The sequence below is a fragment of the Aegilops tauschii genome, chromosome 1 (genome assembly GCF_002575655.3).
Source record: "Aegilops tauschii subsp. strangulata cultivar AL8/78 chromosome 1, Aet v6.0, whole genome shotgun sequence".
NCBI classification, from domain to species: domain Eukaryota; kingdom Viridiplantae; phylum Streptophyta; class Magnoliopsida; order Poales; family Poaceae; genus Aegilops; species Aegilops tauschii.
The window spans coordinates 308503202-308518656 of record NC_053035.3 but is presented as its reverse complement, the minus strand read 5'-3'; the positions used below and the strand labels follow the sequence as shown (position 1 = coordinate 308518656).

General features: G+C 44.2%; 1 protein-coding gene across 4 annotated transcripts; it reads left to right on the top strand.

The window, feature by feature from the left end:
• The first annotated feature begins 1085 nt into the window (after window positions 1–1085).
• On the top strand, window positions 1086–12335 carry LOC109766514 (proline--tRNA ligase, cytoplasmic). Of its 4 annotated transcripts, none has more exons than XM_073496755.1 (13): window positions 1086–1392; window positions 4832–4879; window positions 4984–5063; window positions 5623–5715; window positions 6219–6319; window positions 6780–6967; window positions 7304–7370; window positions 8136–8258; window positions 8372–8524; window positions 9438–9722; window positions 10786–11004; window positions 11809–11902; window positions 12032–12335. In XM_073496755.1, the coding sequence occupies exons 4-13, from the start codon at window positions 5700–5702 to the stop codon at window positions 12094–12096; spliced, it is 1311 nt and encodes a 436-aa protein (XP_073352856.1). In that variant the 5' UTR covers window positions 1086–1392; window positions 4832–4879; window positions 4984–5063; window positions 5623–5699; the 3' UTR covers window positions 12097–12335. The 4 variants fall into 4 exon arrangements, with proteins under 4 accessions (XP_073352856.1, XP_045090828.1, XP_020180883.1 ...); XM_045234893.2 differs by having other exon boundaries at window positions 6203–6319; XM_020325294.4 differs by lacking the exon at window positions 1086–1392 and adding an exon at window positions 2337–2560.
• The last annotated feature ends 3120 nt before the right edge of the window (window positions 12336–15455 follow it).

Here is a 15455-nt window from a genome sequence, read left to right as displayed (position 1 = left end):
GTGCCAAGCCACTGCTGCTCCTCCCCACTTTGCTACGGTGCGGGCTAAGAGCTGATGCTGCTACAAGGACACGTGCTCAAAGGCACAACTCTGGCATTCGTCCATGGGCGAGATCCTCGGGCGAAGTGCAACACGTCTAGACCAGTCGAGCTCTCGGAGGAAGGCCTCGGAGGAAGGCGCCACACTTCCTGCACCGGGTCACCCATGACGGCGCGGACCGTGCTGTCCGCCATGAGGGTGCTGTCCAAGGTCCGAGTCCGAGGACGGTGGTGGGTGTCCATGACGAGCTCGGACAGCGGCATCCTTGTCCGTGGAGGCAGCAGTAGCAGCGGCAACAGCCAGGCGCTCAGGTGCTAGAGCACGGACGCACACAGTACACGCACAGAGTACGCACTCACGCGCGCCCAGTGCTAAAGCACCCACGCACACAACCTCAGCGCACGCACAGAGCACACACTTACGCCTAGGTCCTAGAGCACGCGCACACAGAACGCACGCAGAGCACTCACGCACACATGCACAACCAGGCACACGCACGCCTAGCACACGCGCATGCCCAGGTGCTAGATCACGCACCGCACACACAGAGCACTCACGCACACAAGCACGCCCACACACACATCCGTTGTCCGTCCGCCTCGAGGCGCCGCCGTCCGTCCGGCTTCTGTTCCTCTCCCCAAGCAGGTGCTTCATGAGAAGACCGGTGGCTGTAGCCTGTAGGTCGAGCCCGGCCGCTGCGCGCGCTACCTCGTCATCGCCTTATCCGCGCTCGCATCCAGCGCCGTGCTTGGAGAGGACCAGATTATCCGCGCCGGGAGAGCAACAAGGCTGAGCAACAACGGCGGCGGGAGCTCCATCTCCGCCTCAAGTCTTCCCACCCAGATATGTGCTCGGTCAGGGTGAACTGAGCAGGGCAGGGGCAGTTTGGACATTTTACAGTGGGCCCATCTTGCCAGGGGCAAATCATCAAGTTTGTGTCAAAGGTGTGGCAAAAGATCAATGTCAATGAAAACAAGGGCAAATAGTAGAAGTGCAAGCAAAGGTGGGGCAAATCCTCAAATTCCCCACGTTCATTATACGCACGAATTGCCACAGCCCGTTACCTATCTGTTTCTTCTCCCCTCGGCTGTCCCCCACGAAAACACAACCCCAAATCGCCAGGGTTCACCATTCCCCGTCGCCGCCGCCACCCGTCCCAACCTCGGCCACCGGCGGCTCGACCGTCGCCGGCCGGAGAATCTGAGGCGGTGCGGCCGTAATCTCCCTTTCCTGGGGCACAGAGGCGCAGCCGCCGCGTCTACTGCATCCTCCACCGGCCACTCCCCATCACCGGACCGCCTCCAGCCGCCCCAACCCCGGCCACCGTCCACTCGGATCTCAGTCGTTGCTGCGGTAACCTCCTTCGCCTCTTTCCCTCTGTCCTCTATCCGCTCCCTCCCCTTCTGCCAGTGTGCGCTGCCTGCCTGCCTGCTCTGTTTCTGCGTGCGTTAGTGCAGGAGTGCTCTGCGTTCTTGTATGCATACTATGCGTGCGTGATGGTCGTGCTCTGTGCGTGTGATGCATGCGTGCGCTGCCTTACTACTACTATTTCATTAGTACTAGTGGACTGCTACTATTTCCTCTGATTTGCAAAATGATGCTGATACTAGCAAGTCATCTGCTATTTTGGTACTGATCTATAATTGCCAATTGTACTGGAACTAGTGGTGACTGCTCCATTTTGGTACTAGTGGCTGCTACTGCTATTGTCATTTTTTATATGAATTTGCAAATTGATACTTGCTGTAGTTTGCATATGTACTGCTACTGTTACTGTGAATTTAAAAATAGGACTACTGTGTATGTTCTATGATGATGACAACTACTATCCTCCGGGCCATGTGGTCAACACAACTGGAGGGAACTATACGGGGGGTGCAAATACTACCATGGACACAACTCGTAACATGATTGCTGATTCTGTGATGGCAGCGAGAGAGTAGGGTCGTGAGCTTCACCATAACCATGTACTTATTTTGTAACCGAAAGACGGACTCATGTATATATAATTAATACCATATGTTATGATGAGTTCAAAAATATTATTATGTGCGTAGAATTTCAAATTTGTTGATATACACGGTCTGGTCACGCCAACAAACTAGTGAAAACATGCCATATGTGAAAAAAACAGTTCAAATCGGGTCATTTACTGTTAAAACAGTATAGTCAGCACTTAAACCCAATCTACAGAAGAACAGAGGGCATTCTGGTCATTTCAGCATGTTTCAGCTACAGCCGCAGCTGCTACAGCACAACTACCAAACGACTGCATTTCAGCTCCAACCTTCCAGCTAGGGTTCTGCATGGCAGCGAGAGATTGCAGAAAGCGAGCCTCCCCCCAAAAAGAGCGCGACAGCTAGGGTTCCTAGCCGCCGCCGCCGCCGCCCCTGCCGGCCGAAGCCTCCGCTGCCGCCGCCCCTGCCGGCCGAAGCCTCCGCTGCCCCGCCGCCGGTACAGGAGCTCAGCAGCGCCAACCTCCGTCGAGCAGCCGTTCCCACCAGCAGCACCTCCCTCCCTGGTAGCCACCACTCCTTCCTCTTGAATCCTCTGTGCTCAAAATTTTCCTGATTTGACAGTACTTTCAAGAGGGAATCAGTGAAAATCACTTGACCCCCCCGACACCCGCGTCGCTCCCAGGGCGACTCGGGTGGCGAAACCCAAGACCCCTCCTCGTCGCTCCCTCGCCGCGGCCGGAGGATGCAAGGCGGGCAAAGCCCCTTCCAGCGGACGGTGGCGGCGGGGCTGTCCCTTCCAGTGCTTGTCGCCGGGCCGTGGAAGTTCTGGGGGTGGCTGCACGACCCTGGCGCGGGCCGGGTGGTGGATCTGGCGAAGGCAAGCGGCGCCCGCAGTCTGCGCGGTTCCCCCACGGTGGAGGGCGCGAGGTGGTGGAGTGGAGAGCGGGCGGCGGCAGGGCATCGTCCCGCGGTCTGAGCGGGCTGGATCTGGGCCCGGCGGGCCGGTGGTGGCGGTGGGGGTGTTCTGCTCACGTCCGGCTCTGGTGGTGGAGGTAGGCGGCGGTGGGTGGTGCTCTTCCCTTCGGCGAGTTCTGCGAGATGCCTGCGTTTCCTTGCAGCATGTGCGGCACGGTTTGGTGCTGTCCGCCCAGACTTGGTGCGGCTGTGCGAACCGGACTGCTCCGGCCTTCTCTTGGTGGCGCCGGCTGCATTGGGAGCTGATGGGGTGGGTTGCACAGATCCAGATGAAAATCTTGCAAAGACCTTGTCGATGCCGGCGGCAACGGCGTCTGTGGGCGTCGCTTCCCAGACTCCGGGTGAAAACCTTAGATCGGGCGTTGCCAGATCGGATGACGGTGTTGGTTCTCCATCACTTTCTCCTTGGAGACGTCATTTGTGGAGTTCTTGTGGAGGGCTGTCACGATGCGGCTGGCTGAAAGGGGAGGTTGGGTTCATGGGTGGCGGGGGCATGTGTTCTGTACATGGTGGTGGCGGTGGAAGTGCTTTGCTGATTCGGGGCATGCTAAGTTCCGGTTCCTTCTCTAGCTCTGGTTGGCCTCCTCTCAGGGATGTTCGTGGCGGCGGTGAGGTCTCGGTGTTCGACGTCCTTCGAAGATGTTGCAGGCTCTTGTTGCTCGGCATGGTGCCCAGGTTTGCTCATTTGGTGATGGTGGTCGATGTGACACCAAGAGGAGGTGCACTGCTCGTCTCGGTGGAACATTGCCCTTCGGTGCCATCAGCGACTTCCGTTCTCGCGATGCCACCTTGGTGATGGGATGCCCTTCGACGGCGTTGCGACTCTCCTAGGTCTTCAAGTTCAAGAGTGATCGCTGGGCAGGCCGGGGACTTTTTCCTCTACATCGTCTTGATGTCGGGTATCCGTTCGATTGATCCAACAAGACTCCTCCCTTCTCTTCTCGGTTTGTTCCAGTTCTGTTGGGTGCCAGGTTCAAGGCTTGTACTGCTAAGGCATAGTTCGTTTCGGTTCTCTCTCTGTTCCCGTGTTCCTTCTGTTGGGTGTTGTGTGCTACATCTTGTAGTCGTTGCGTTGTATCTTGTTCTGTTTTATGAAAATGATAATGGTTCAGGCCGGCTTTTGCCTGCCGTAGCAGCTTCAATTTTTTTTCCTGATTTGTGCAGTACTTGCTGTAGATCTGATATTGTTTCTTGACGAGTACTTGCTTCATATTTTTCCAGTACATGTTCAAGTTTACATGTGAGAGCATTTTGCTTGGTAGGTGTTTGTGGTAATGCTTGTAGGGGCAAATATTTACAAATTGTAGTTTCAAGTTTTTCAGATGAGTAAATGTTTTGGTTTAAACATGCTAGCAGTGAAACATGCAATGAATGACGATATATGAAAAGGAAAATATTAAGTTCTTTTTTCTGCACTGACTTACCTGAAACCAAAGCTTAGCAGTAACATGCAATTTGTGAGAGCAGGAGCTTTGTCTTGGTTATACTGGCCGAAATCAGTTAACACATTAGTACTAGTGGCATTGTTGGCATGATAGATGTCCCAACTCTTGTTTATGATTGGGAATATAGTGGTACTGCTCTGTTCTTGATTTTAACAGTTAGCTGCTTTGGCATCCACAGTAGAGCAAACAAGAAGCTAATCTGCTGTTCCTAGCTTCTACACATATATATTTTTGTGAATTAAAAAAAATAGTACAACGTATCCCCGTATTGGCGCTTTTCCAAAATGCCGTATTTACGCATCTGTATTTGCCCGATAATGATACATGTATCCATATCAGTAGAGCAAGCCGAATTCCTCCCTGCTTGCTCCTCACGAAATTTTCTGATTTGTGTTCCGTCTACTCATGCTGCAGCGGTGGTTCGGGATCTAGCCATGTCGACCAACAAGGGCGGAGGCGGAGGTGCGTTCCTGTTCGTCTTCTTGAGCTGTTGACTCCTCTGGATTTGAGTTTTGATATTTGATCTTTGCATTCTCTGAGCTTGTTTCTTGGTTCGTGGATTGCAGGGAAGAAGGAGGTGAAGAAGGAGACGAAACTGGGGATGGCGTACAAGAAGGATGATAACTTTGGGGAGTGGTACTCTGAGGTGCGTCTTCTTGCTTATCACTGGCTTGGTGAGGTTTATTTACAAGTCGATTTGGGCGCATGGTGGATTGGTGGGTGCAATGTTATGATGGCCGTGGGAAACGTTGTGTTGTGATAGCTAAGTTTGTTGACACATACTATTGCACTAATCTGCAATATTGGCGCTCTTGTTATCTACTGCTGCTTTTTTCTTTTCGAACTGTTCTACGCCAAATATTCTGTCTGTATGTTGTTCTCGAAGAGAAACTACCGACCTTCCAGGATTTTATGATGTTATATTAGGTATCAGTTTTTGCCTTTGAGTGTCAGACATTTCATTAGCTTACCTGTGCTCTCGTGACCGGTACAGTGGTGATCATACTTACTGTTTCCGAGTTGTGCTTTGTCTCTCGCTTGCAGGGTTAGAGCAGAGAAGTTTCTTGCATTTTTGTTAGAGCGGAAACAACAAATGCTGATTCTTCTATAATAGTAGAAACAACAAATGCGAGCAAAATTTTGTTCATACTGCAAATTAATCCCGCTCTTGCTAGGGGCTTCTTTAAGCTTTTTTGTTTGTCCAGGTTGTTGTTAACAGCGAAATGATTGAGTACTATGACATCTCTGGTTGTTATATCTTGAGGCCTTGGGCGATGGAAATATGGGAGTTGCTGAAAGTAAGTTTTCTCAATATCATCTGGAATCTGAAATCCAAATGACCAAGCTGTATTTTACTGTTAGTATTTTCCCGTCTACGCAATGAAATAAATGCATCCTATCTTGAGAGTTGCCTCTTTTTCGGAGACTGATTTTGGGGCCATCTGAAACTTCTCTTATGACTTATGCCCATGTTGCTTCTTTTTCATTTGGCAATTAATTCTGAACTTCTGTATATCCAATCAACATTTGATAAAACATAATCCTTAATGCCTCTTTTCAGTGTTATACATGGAAGTTCCATTATCCTTCATTGTCGTGTTGCTGTCTTATTTGGAAGCTGTTATTGCATATGTTTTCTTCGGCAGCTTATCATATCAATACTTTTTGACTCTGAATCGACATCAGTACCCTTGCTGTTGCTGTTAATTTATATCTTCTAATTATCAAGTGATAGTGACATTATTATGTTTTACTTGTAAGTAGCATCAATGTGATTTGGTGCAGGAATTTTTTGATGCAGAAATAAAGAAGTTGAAGCTGAAACCATATTATTTCCCTTTGTTTGTTACGGAGAATGTTCTGCAGAAGGAGAAAGACCATATTGAGGGCTTTGCCCCTGAGGTGTGCCTTTTACTCCATTTCTTTTCGGATGAAGTATTTTGAAAGTTAATATATTGGTTTAGTCAGCTATTTAGCCTGTACAACTACGACAGTACCTTTTGGAAAACAGCTGAAAGAAAAATTAACAATAGTGACAACAGCTCCCACACCTGTGACAAAGTTTGTCAAGGTACCACTATGGACCAAACGAATAATTGTTTTCTTTAACCTTTATTACACATCGCGTAAGTTGTGTTTTACTATTTGCTTTGACCTGTGTATTGGTTTCTATATGAATTCATGAGATAGGACAGGTATCAGAAACAATGTGCTTGGTCATCAGTTCATCTTGATACAGATTTATGAGTATCATATTAATTATTTTTCTCTGTGCTATGGTTCTAATTAGCTTTGCCATATTTACTTTATCTCTTTCTTATATTGTCTTCTGAGGATAGTAACCTTTTCATTTGTCCTCCAGGTAGCGTGGGTTACTAAATCAGGAAAATCTGATCTGGAAGCTCCTATTGCAATCCGTCCAACAAGTGAGACTGTCATGTATCCATACTTCTCTAAATGGATAAGAAGCCACCGGGACTTACCTTTGAAGTGTAACCAGTGGTGCAATGTTGTTAGATGGGAGTTTAGCAATCCAACTCCTTTCATAAGGTAGCTTATTGTTTGGTGGCCCATCATCACATTTGTCTAGGCACTTCTCTGAGTTTTGACTTTCTTATAGTGCCTGCAGAGCTCTGCCCCATCACTGTTAGTGGTGCAATAGTGTCTAATGGTGCGATAGTGTCTAATTGCATGCTCGATAATATATTAAATTATTATTGCAAAAAGCAGTACATTCATTTGCAAAAAGCAGTATATTAGCAAGATGATCTGTACCCAAGTGTCTAATAGGCCTTTTTTTTCGATGTAATTCTTGTGACCTGTCTTGACTAAACATTCTGCGTCTGCTTTAAGTTATTTGACATGATCTGTAACCGTTCTCCTCAGGAGCCGTGAATTTCTTTGGCAAGAAGGCCATACAGTTTTTGCAACTAAAGAGGAGGCAGATGAAGAGGTATTACAACTTCCGTTCCTGAATGCATGGCATGTTGAGTATTTGCACTTTAACCAAGATATAAGCAAATAAGACTGCTCTACTCCCTATTTATTAGGCCACTTATCACTATTAGGAGGTGGGTATTTCAGATCTAAAAAAAGGATGTGGGTATTTCATTTTTAGTATTATAAATGAATTTGGAAATAACCAAATGGAGGGTATATACTTGTTGAAATAACCAAATGGAAGTGCATATACACGTTGGGAATGACCTAATGGAATGGCATATAAATGTGGAGTTGGTCTAAAGTTATACTGATTTTTTGGGTACAAAATTTGAATTCTATAATGATGTGTGTTCAGTAATGAAGGGTGTAAGTAGTTTGCTACTTATCGTGGTATTTTAATCTGGCTGTGTTGTAATCTAGTAATATTGAATTGATTTTGGTGGTTCTATTGTGAACCAGTAGATTGGTTGGTTTTATTCAGTATGGACTATGGATGGCTAGTGTGGAGCAGTGATGTATGTAGTTGTAAGCTATGGAAACTTGGATCAGCGTTTTGACCTCTTGTGTAAATTGCGCAACTCTACACACTCATAACTTTTAAGTTCTAAGTTGTTATTCTGCCCCCAAAACTATTTAAGTCGGTCCTCATGGCTTGGAGTAACATCTGAATAAATGTAGTATTGTGATATCAGTTCTATGTTGTGTTTGATAAGATTTTATGAAATTTGCATGTTAAATATCAAAGGGTTGACTGGTCATTTATGACAAATATCAGGTCCTCCAAATATTGGAACTCTACAGGAGAATATATGAAGAATTTTTAGCAGTTCCAGTGTCCAAAGGGAGGAAAAGTGAGATGGAAAAGTTTGCTGGTGGACTTTACACAACCAGTGTAGAGGTATGGATAAGAAACTGCTTGCTGGATGTAATACAAGTGTTATTTTTCTTTACTGCAAGATTAAAGTTTGTTGGTTGTTTTTTCTTTAGGCCTTCATTCTGTTTTTTCTTTAGGCCTTCATTCCAAATACTGGCCGTGGTATACAAGGTGCAACTTCACATTGTCTTGGTCAAAACTTTGCAAAGATGTTTGATATCACTTTTGAGAATGAAAAGGGTGAACGGTCCATGGTGTGGCAGAACTCTTGGGCATACACTACCCGCTCGGTAATTCTTATATTTCTTTTACTCGAAATGGGCTTTGTTGGGATTCTTCTTTTTATTGCTAAAGTTTTGGAAGTGGCATCACTTTTTGAATCATATTGGTGCACTTGCTGCTTATATATTGTCTGTGATGTAAATGTTCGAATAAGCTTATAAGTTTGACCAGAAAAGATCAAATGTTGGAGAATAGGTTCTTGGTATTTATGATATTTGGTTTTCAACATGAAAATCTATTATCTTAGAGAAGTATAATGTTATCTTTGCGAAGACATTGACATAATGGTAAATAGGAAGTACTAGTGTGGGGAATGCCGGTATACATCTAGATGTATTTTTCTTTCCAAAATATATATGTTTTGTTTGGAGGAATCTCGAAAGGCAGGAGCTTGCAATTTACAAGTAGGTATTGAATTTGCCTAGTTTAACTAGGCAGCTCTAACCACTTAACCAGTAGAATGGGCCCATGCTGGTATATTGTAATCTACAACAACAACAAAGCCTTTAGTCCCAAACAACTTGGGGTAGGCTAAATGGGTATATTGAAATGTAATCAATATAATTTTGCAGTTCCATGTAATTCTATGTAGCAGCATGTCTAGAGCTGCCTAGCTCAAAACAAGGCCCGATCCATAGTTTTAATGAAAATCATGATGATGGGTCTTCCATTTTTGTTTTATCGATCGTTTTGTTGAGAACTTAGTGTGCCCTAATACCAATCACTTCGGAGCTAGCTTTTAATGCTAGCCCAGAGTGTTGGCAATGGCCATTTGTTTCCACTATGGCTATATCATGATTTTTTTTGTTAAAATAATTTATCACATCGTATATTATTTTGTGTATGTGATTTTCAGTCGCTGAATGTTCTGTTTAGTTATGCTTCCATTTGTAATATGTAGCTTTTTTGCTCTTATTGCAGATTGGAGTCATGGTAATGACACATGGTGATGACAAGGGCTTAGTGCTGCCACCAAAGGTGGCACCTATCCAGGTCATTGTTATTCCTGTGCCATTTAAAGATGCTGACACAACAGGTATTAAAGGGGCGTGTGAGTCGGCTGTTTACACCTTGAACCAAGCTGGGATTCGAGCAGATTTGGATGCTCGTGAAAACTACTCTCCTGGTTGGAAATATTCTCAATGGGAAATGAAAGGTGTTCCTTTGAGAATCGAGATAGGTCCAAAAGATCTGGCGAACAAGCAGGTACTGGTTATTGATTCTTGATCATGTGAATAATTTGCTCCATAAATTGTTCTCGTTTTCATTTTGCGCTCTACATATATTCACAATGGGCACTATTGCCCAATTCTGCCAGCCTTATGACAGGTTGCTCCCCACTTCATGTAGCATGTTTTCTTTTTGTTCCTATTGTTGAAGATGCTGGATATTTTGCTTCTTTAACTTGTTCCTGAAGCCTAAGATGTGTGTATGTGCTCGTGTTCAAAATTTTATTAAAACTGTCATACATTGGACTTAGGCCGTAACTATTTTTTTTGTGTGGTGAAAGTAAGTGGCTAATATTAACATACACATTGTTAGACTTTAATAATATTTTAAACAACTGACTCGAAATTAAAATTCTCTCTTTAGCTGTTAAGAAAGAGTCTGAATTGTGTTGTTTGATCAACCTTTTCTCTACTGATGATTCTCACCTGTATCCTGTTCGTTTTGTTCTCTTACTGGGTTTTGGCAATTTTGAGATGGTTAGCAGAGTAATTATTTTAGAACCCTTTATAATTGAATGTCAAAATAGAAGGGAATCATTGACTCGATTGTGCATCTGTGCTATTGTTTTCTTCACGATTGTTCTGAATAATCAGGAATAAGCAGGAATGCCAAAATAATCTGAATAATCAGGAATGTCAAAATATAAGTAATTTCCTGATTGTTCTGAATAATCAGGAATAAGCATTCATGTGTACTGAATAAGCCTTTTGTTCTACAATTCTTTGCACGAAATCTCTTAATTGCCGACTGTTGTTTAGATCCAAAGCTGCATGGACTTGTTTCTCCCTTAAAAATAGATTTTGTGGGATATCTTAGTCAGAGGAACTGTTGCATGATTCCACGAGTTATTTGCACGTACAGATTTAGAATTATTTTGACTTGCCTGATTAACCATATGATTGTGCCCACAAACTGGTTCATCTTCTAAGGAGTTGATATGTAAAGAGTTGTAGCAAAGATTTAAAGTCCTTAATTTCTTACCATTTCGTGAAGTTGCCCATTTGGCAGTTAAATGGAATATAATGTTTTGTATTTACAGGTGCGCATTGTCCGGCGAGACAATGGTACAAAGGTTGATATTCCTTCAACAGACTTGGTTGAGCAGGTTAGAGTGTTGCTGGATGGGTTTCAAGCAAACTTGTTGGAAACAGCGAAAGCAAAGAGAGATGCCTGCATTGTAATCATCAGCACTTGGGATGAATTCATAGCAGCTCTCAATGACAAAAAATTGATCTTGGCTCCATGGTGTGATGAGGAGGTATTTTATGTCCTGGCCTATGTTTCTCCTATTCCCCTCCCACCCTGATATTTTTAAGTCACTAATAACTAACAGAACTATGATTATGGCACACATGTCGGTATCTAGCGTATGTTCTATGCACTTCTATACTGCAAAGCTGGTTGTAGTGGGAGTAATGGGATGTGCACATTTGTGGAGAATTGTTTTGATACTTGTATAGCTAAACCTTGATATTATATAAAACTCCACAAAGTTGGTGAAACTGAAGCTAATGCATGGGGGAAGAAGTTCTAGTTTCAGTTTGCTCGTCACCTGATAGCTCCATTTCATGTTTCCACCAGGGTAGCACCTCTTTTATTAGCTGTGGCGTTTCTTTAGTACTCCCTCCGTAAACTAATATAAGAGTGTTTAGAATACTAAAGTAGTGATCTAAACGCTCTTATATTAGTTTACAGAGGGAGTATGTGAGAAAATCAGAAGTTCTAGTTATTTTTGCGTGACTCAACAATCCAGGCATACATAAGACTCGGAGTACCCCTCCTTTGTTAGGTCACTTGTTGCTCTTGGATGCTGTATATGCTCTCTAGTTCATATTAGTCAATGGTTTTGTTAATTACCATGATCCTCATGAACTGGAGTCAGAAAAATTATTTCAAATCATGGATGTACTATTTGAGAATAGTAAGTTTTGACCGCAGGATTGTTCAAGTGGACGACTAGCATTTGGCACAAATTCTATGTTGCTGTAGCTGGCTTCCTGCTTGCTAGGTGTTTGCAACTCTGGCATGTCTAGCATACAATTTCTTCCCTTGTGCTGTGCAGGAGGTGGAGAAGGACGTGAAAGCTCGGACCAAAGGTGAACTTGGGGCTGCGAAAACATTGTGTACTCCATTTGACCAGCCAGATCTTCCTTCCGGTACGCTATGCAGACAGTGGTGCTTTTTTATTTCATTTGGATTTCTCTTTTGCTGTACTTCCTGCAAATGATGCTTCTTCCATTTACGCCGCACTAACCTTGACATTGATGTTCTGCACAAAACTTCAGGAACTGTGTGCTTTGCTTCCGGAAAGCCTGCTCAAAAGTGGTCGTTCTGGGGTCGCAGCTATTGATCTCAAGTGTTCTGTCACCTATACATTGCCATTTTCGTGGATCGTTTGTTCTGGCAAAGCTGTCTATTTCTTATACTAGCTGATTTTTGAGTAATGCTTTCGTATGATATGACTCGGATTGGTTGTCCATTTGCTATTTTGTAATGATTGCATGTCGATCAGTTCGGTGTTGAGAAATACATTATGTACAACCTTAAGTGATAGATAGACCTGCACATGACAATATTGCCACCGTATAAGTGCCCGAGTTAGCTCTCTGCTCCATCCAGGCTTGCATGAATTCCCATCCCCAAAAGTCAAATTTAATATTTGGAAAATTAAACTTTGTCTGGTCCATCATCAAACCTTTAATTCCTTGAAAATATAACTTTTCATCCTTTATAACTTAGCCCAATAGCCAAGGGTATGCGACAACAGAATTAATGGTAACAATACGGAGGGAGTACATAAAAAACTGCACAGAAAACAAACACGTGGTATCGATGTCAAAAGGAGTGATAGCAGGTGATCACAAAATATAAATGTTTTTAATTAACGGTCAAGATATAAACTTCTACAAATTGGAACATAGTGGAAGCAACCTACATCACATATTGCAAATAACAAATACTAACAAATACAGTAGAACCGGTGTTCCAACTCCCCTAATTTGCCTCTGACGATCAGAACCAGTAAAAGCATATTGATAAATGCATAAATTTGATAACATAAATGAGGGATGCCAAAAGAACACGAGTTTTAGTATAACAACAAGCTGCAGGTCATGAAGCCAAAGATATAGCCAATGTAAGGAACAATTGTGACAAGGTTCCGTTCAAATTGCAATTGTTCATCTACTGCTAGAAATTTAGAGTGTGTTTCTTTTCATCTGTAGGCTAAGGTTGTGCAATAGGAATGCTCCAACTTTACGTTCACGCAATGAACGGGTTTGGAAAACATTAGCAAAAGCTAAACGCTCATTCTTCTGCTGCTGACGTTTCAAGTCCCTCTCTTTCTTCTGCAAGTTAAACAAGAGGTAAAAATGCTGTGCTAAACCATCAGCGCAAAAGTAAAATCTGTTGCCAAGGATAGATAGATGCAAGAGTACATAACAAAAAATGCAACTGGGGTAGAACTTACCTTCTGGAACTTCTCCACACTTGGAACAATATTTTCCTTAAGATGCTCCCCTATGGTAGCTTCAGATCGACCCTTGCTGCATAACTTCTCCTGTAAACATCACATGTCAAATATCGGTACTAAAGAAGTGAAATGCACATGAAGAACATCTCAGCAGGAAACGTAACTGATATATGGAAAAAAATTATATGAGACCAGGTTTCATAGTTAGCAGGTGAGACCCACTTTGATGGATGACACGTGGCATTCATAAATCACAAAGCATCTAATCCCCCCCCCCCCCCCTGATTTTAGGTGGGGGTGGGGTAGATGCTTTGTGATTTGTGAATGCCACATGTCATCCATCAGGATGGGTCTCACCTGCTAACCCATGAGACCTGGTCTCATAGAATTCTTTTCCCTGATATCTCAAGAAACTTATCAAGATTAGTTGCAACTGTTTCCCACTGAATATTGGTAACTGGTTTTGTCAAACAACCATCCTTCCCCTTCCAGTTATTCTTAAAACCAACCAATACATCTTCTTTGTAGTATAATCTATGTCCAATAGTTGAGTCCCCAACATACCTTCAAGCAGAAAAATTAAGAAGTGTCAGCAAGACAACAAAAGGTACAAAGGGGGCAATCAATTACTACTACTTTTCTGGAATGTGCAATGGACAGAAAACAAACACGAGATGAAAAGATTCAAGGTTCAACCCAGAATCACTTTAAATCAAGTGTATGTGTCATATTAGAGATACATACAGTAGGTGGGTATTTGAAAACCAAGAAGGGCAATACCAAGGATGGAGGAGTAAATGTAAATCCTTATCAGTCAGCCACGTTCGTCCTTATCGAGTTTTAGAACAGTCATCCAATTCGCATTAGTAGCAACTAGCAAATTGCTTGCCTGACAGCTGACCATTTCAATTTGGTCATCTATGATCTATGCTTAAAAAAGCACAAGGAAAACCAAGACAAATATGGACTATATCTATGGCAACAACTTATGGTGTAATCCAAGTCTTTCAACTGTCCAACAGAATAAAGCCAAAGTTTTCATGTTGCTGAATGCTGAGTCAAGCCGAGTTGAGACCAACGAGTTGAGTCGACATGGCGCCCGGCATGGCGAAAATTAGGTGTTCCGTGAAAATAATAATAAGTACTCCCTCCATTCCATTTTAATTGCCGCTGATTTTGTACAAATTAATATGAAACGGAGGGAGTAATATATCACATGGCAAGATATATAAAATTATACCCCATATGGTAGCAAATTCCAACATTATGTCAAAGTTAGGACCAAAAGTTATTCCAGAGCCAACCCATTAGGCCCAACAACCTGGATTACATAAGCTAACAGAAACCCTAGCAGCTCTCCGTCCCTCTCAGCCTCTCCCTCCAACCTAACTCCCTTCTACCGCAGGACATCCCCCAGCACAGTCTCTTCCCCATATGCCCCTGTCATGCCGCCCCTACAGCCAACAACCCCATCCCTACTGCCAGCAGCCATGTGGCCGGTGAGCCCTGCACAGCTCCCCATCTTTGTCCGCGAGCGAATCGGACACGCCGGTGGCGTCCTATCCAGATTCAATTTCTTCACCCATTCTTGTGCCAAAACTCAAGTTTATGCCATCAATTCCGCCCGGTCAAGTGACAGTTAGCTGAGGCGACACCATTAATTTCTGGGCACCCACCTAACTAATAAATCTTGGGCATCACCCCCAGTCGTCCACGTCAGAGCACCCAGACAAAATGGCGACAACGCGACGACTTAATAATTTTGAGTCAAGCCATGAATATCAAATATTGCATCAACTTCTGATTTGGAAGTTGTGATTGCAATTTTGGAATATGCATAAACGGATTTACTAACAAGTTTTTCACAATGGGCGCTACTGCTATCCACCACATAGCAGTAGTGCGTCAAGAAGAAATTGCCACATCGTTGCCGCCAGGCTAGGTATAGTAGTAGCGCGCTTGCAAAAACCACACTACTGTTATGGCGTTTAGCAGTAGCGCTTTTCCCTAATATGCGCCGCTGCTAAATCCATCCTATCTTCTCCACCGGTCGGCCCTCACTCTCCCCTCTCCACTCCACTCCACTCTCACTCTCCCCGCACCCCGTCGTCCGCCGCCGCCGACGTTCGGTCCTCCCCGACCACCGTCGTCGCCCGCCGCCGCCGACGCTCCTGCTCCTCCTCCACCGAGGTAGCTCCTCCATCCCTCCTCCTTCCACCTCCCTCTCCCTCCTCCCT

Excerpts from the sequence above, each read along its gene's own strand:
- LOC109766514 (XM_045234893.2), top strand. The coding sequence starts at position 4,852 with ATGTCGACCAACAAGGGCGGAGGCGGAG. Across the intron at positions 6,320-6,779 it reads TTGAGGGCTTTGCCCCTGAG|GTAGCGTGGGTTACTAAATC; the intron begins GTGTGCCTTTTA and ends TTTGTCCTCCAG. Across the intron at positions 11,005-11,808 it reads CTCCATGGTGTGATGAGGAG|GAGGTGGAGAAGGACGTGAA; the intron begins GTATTTTATGTC and ends TGTGCTGTGCAG.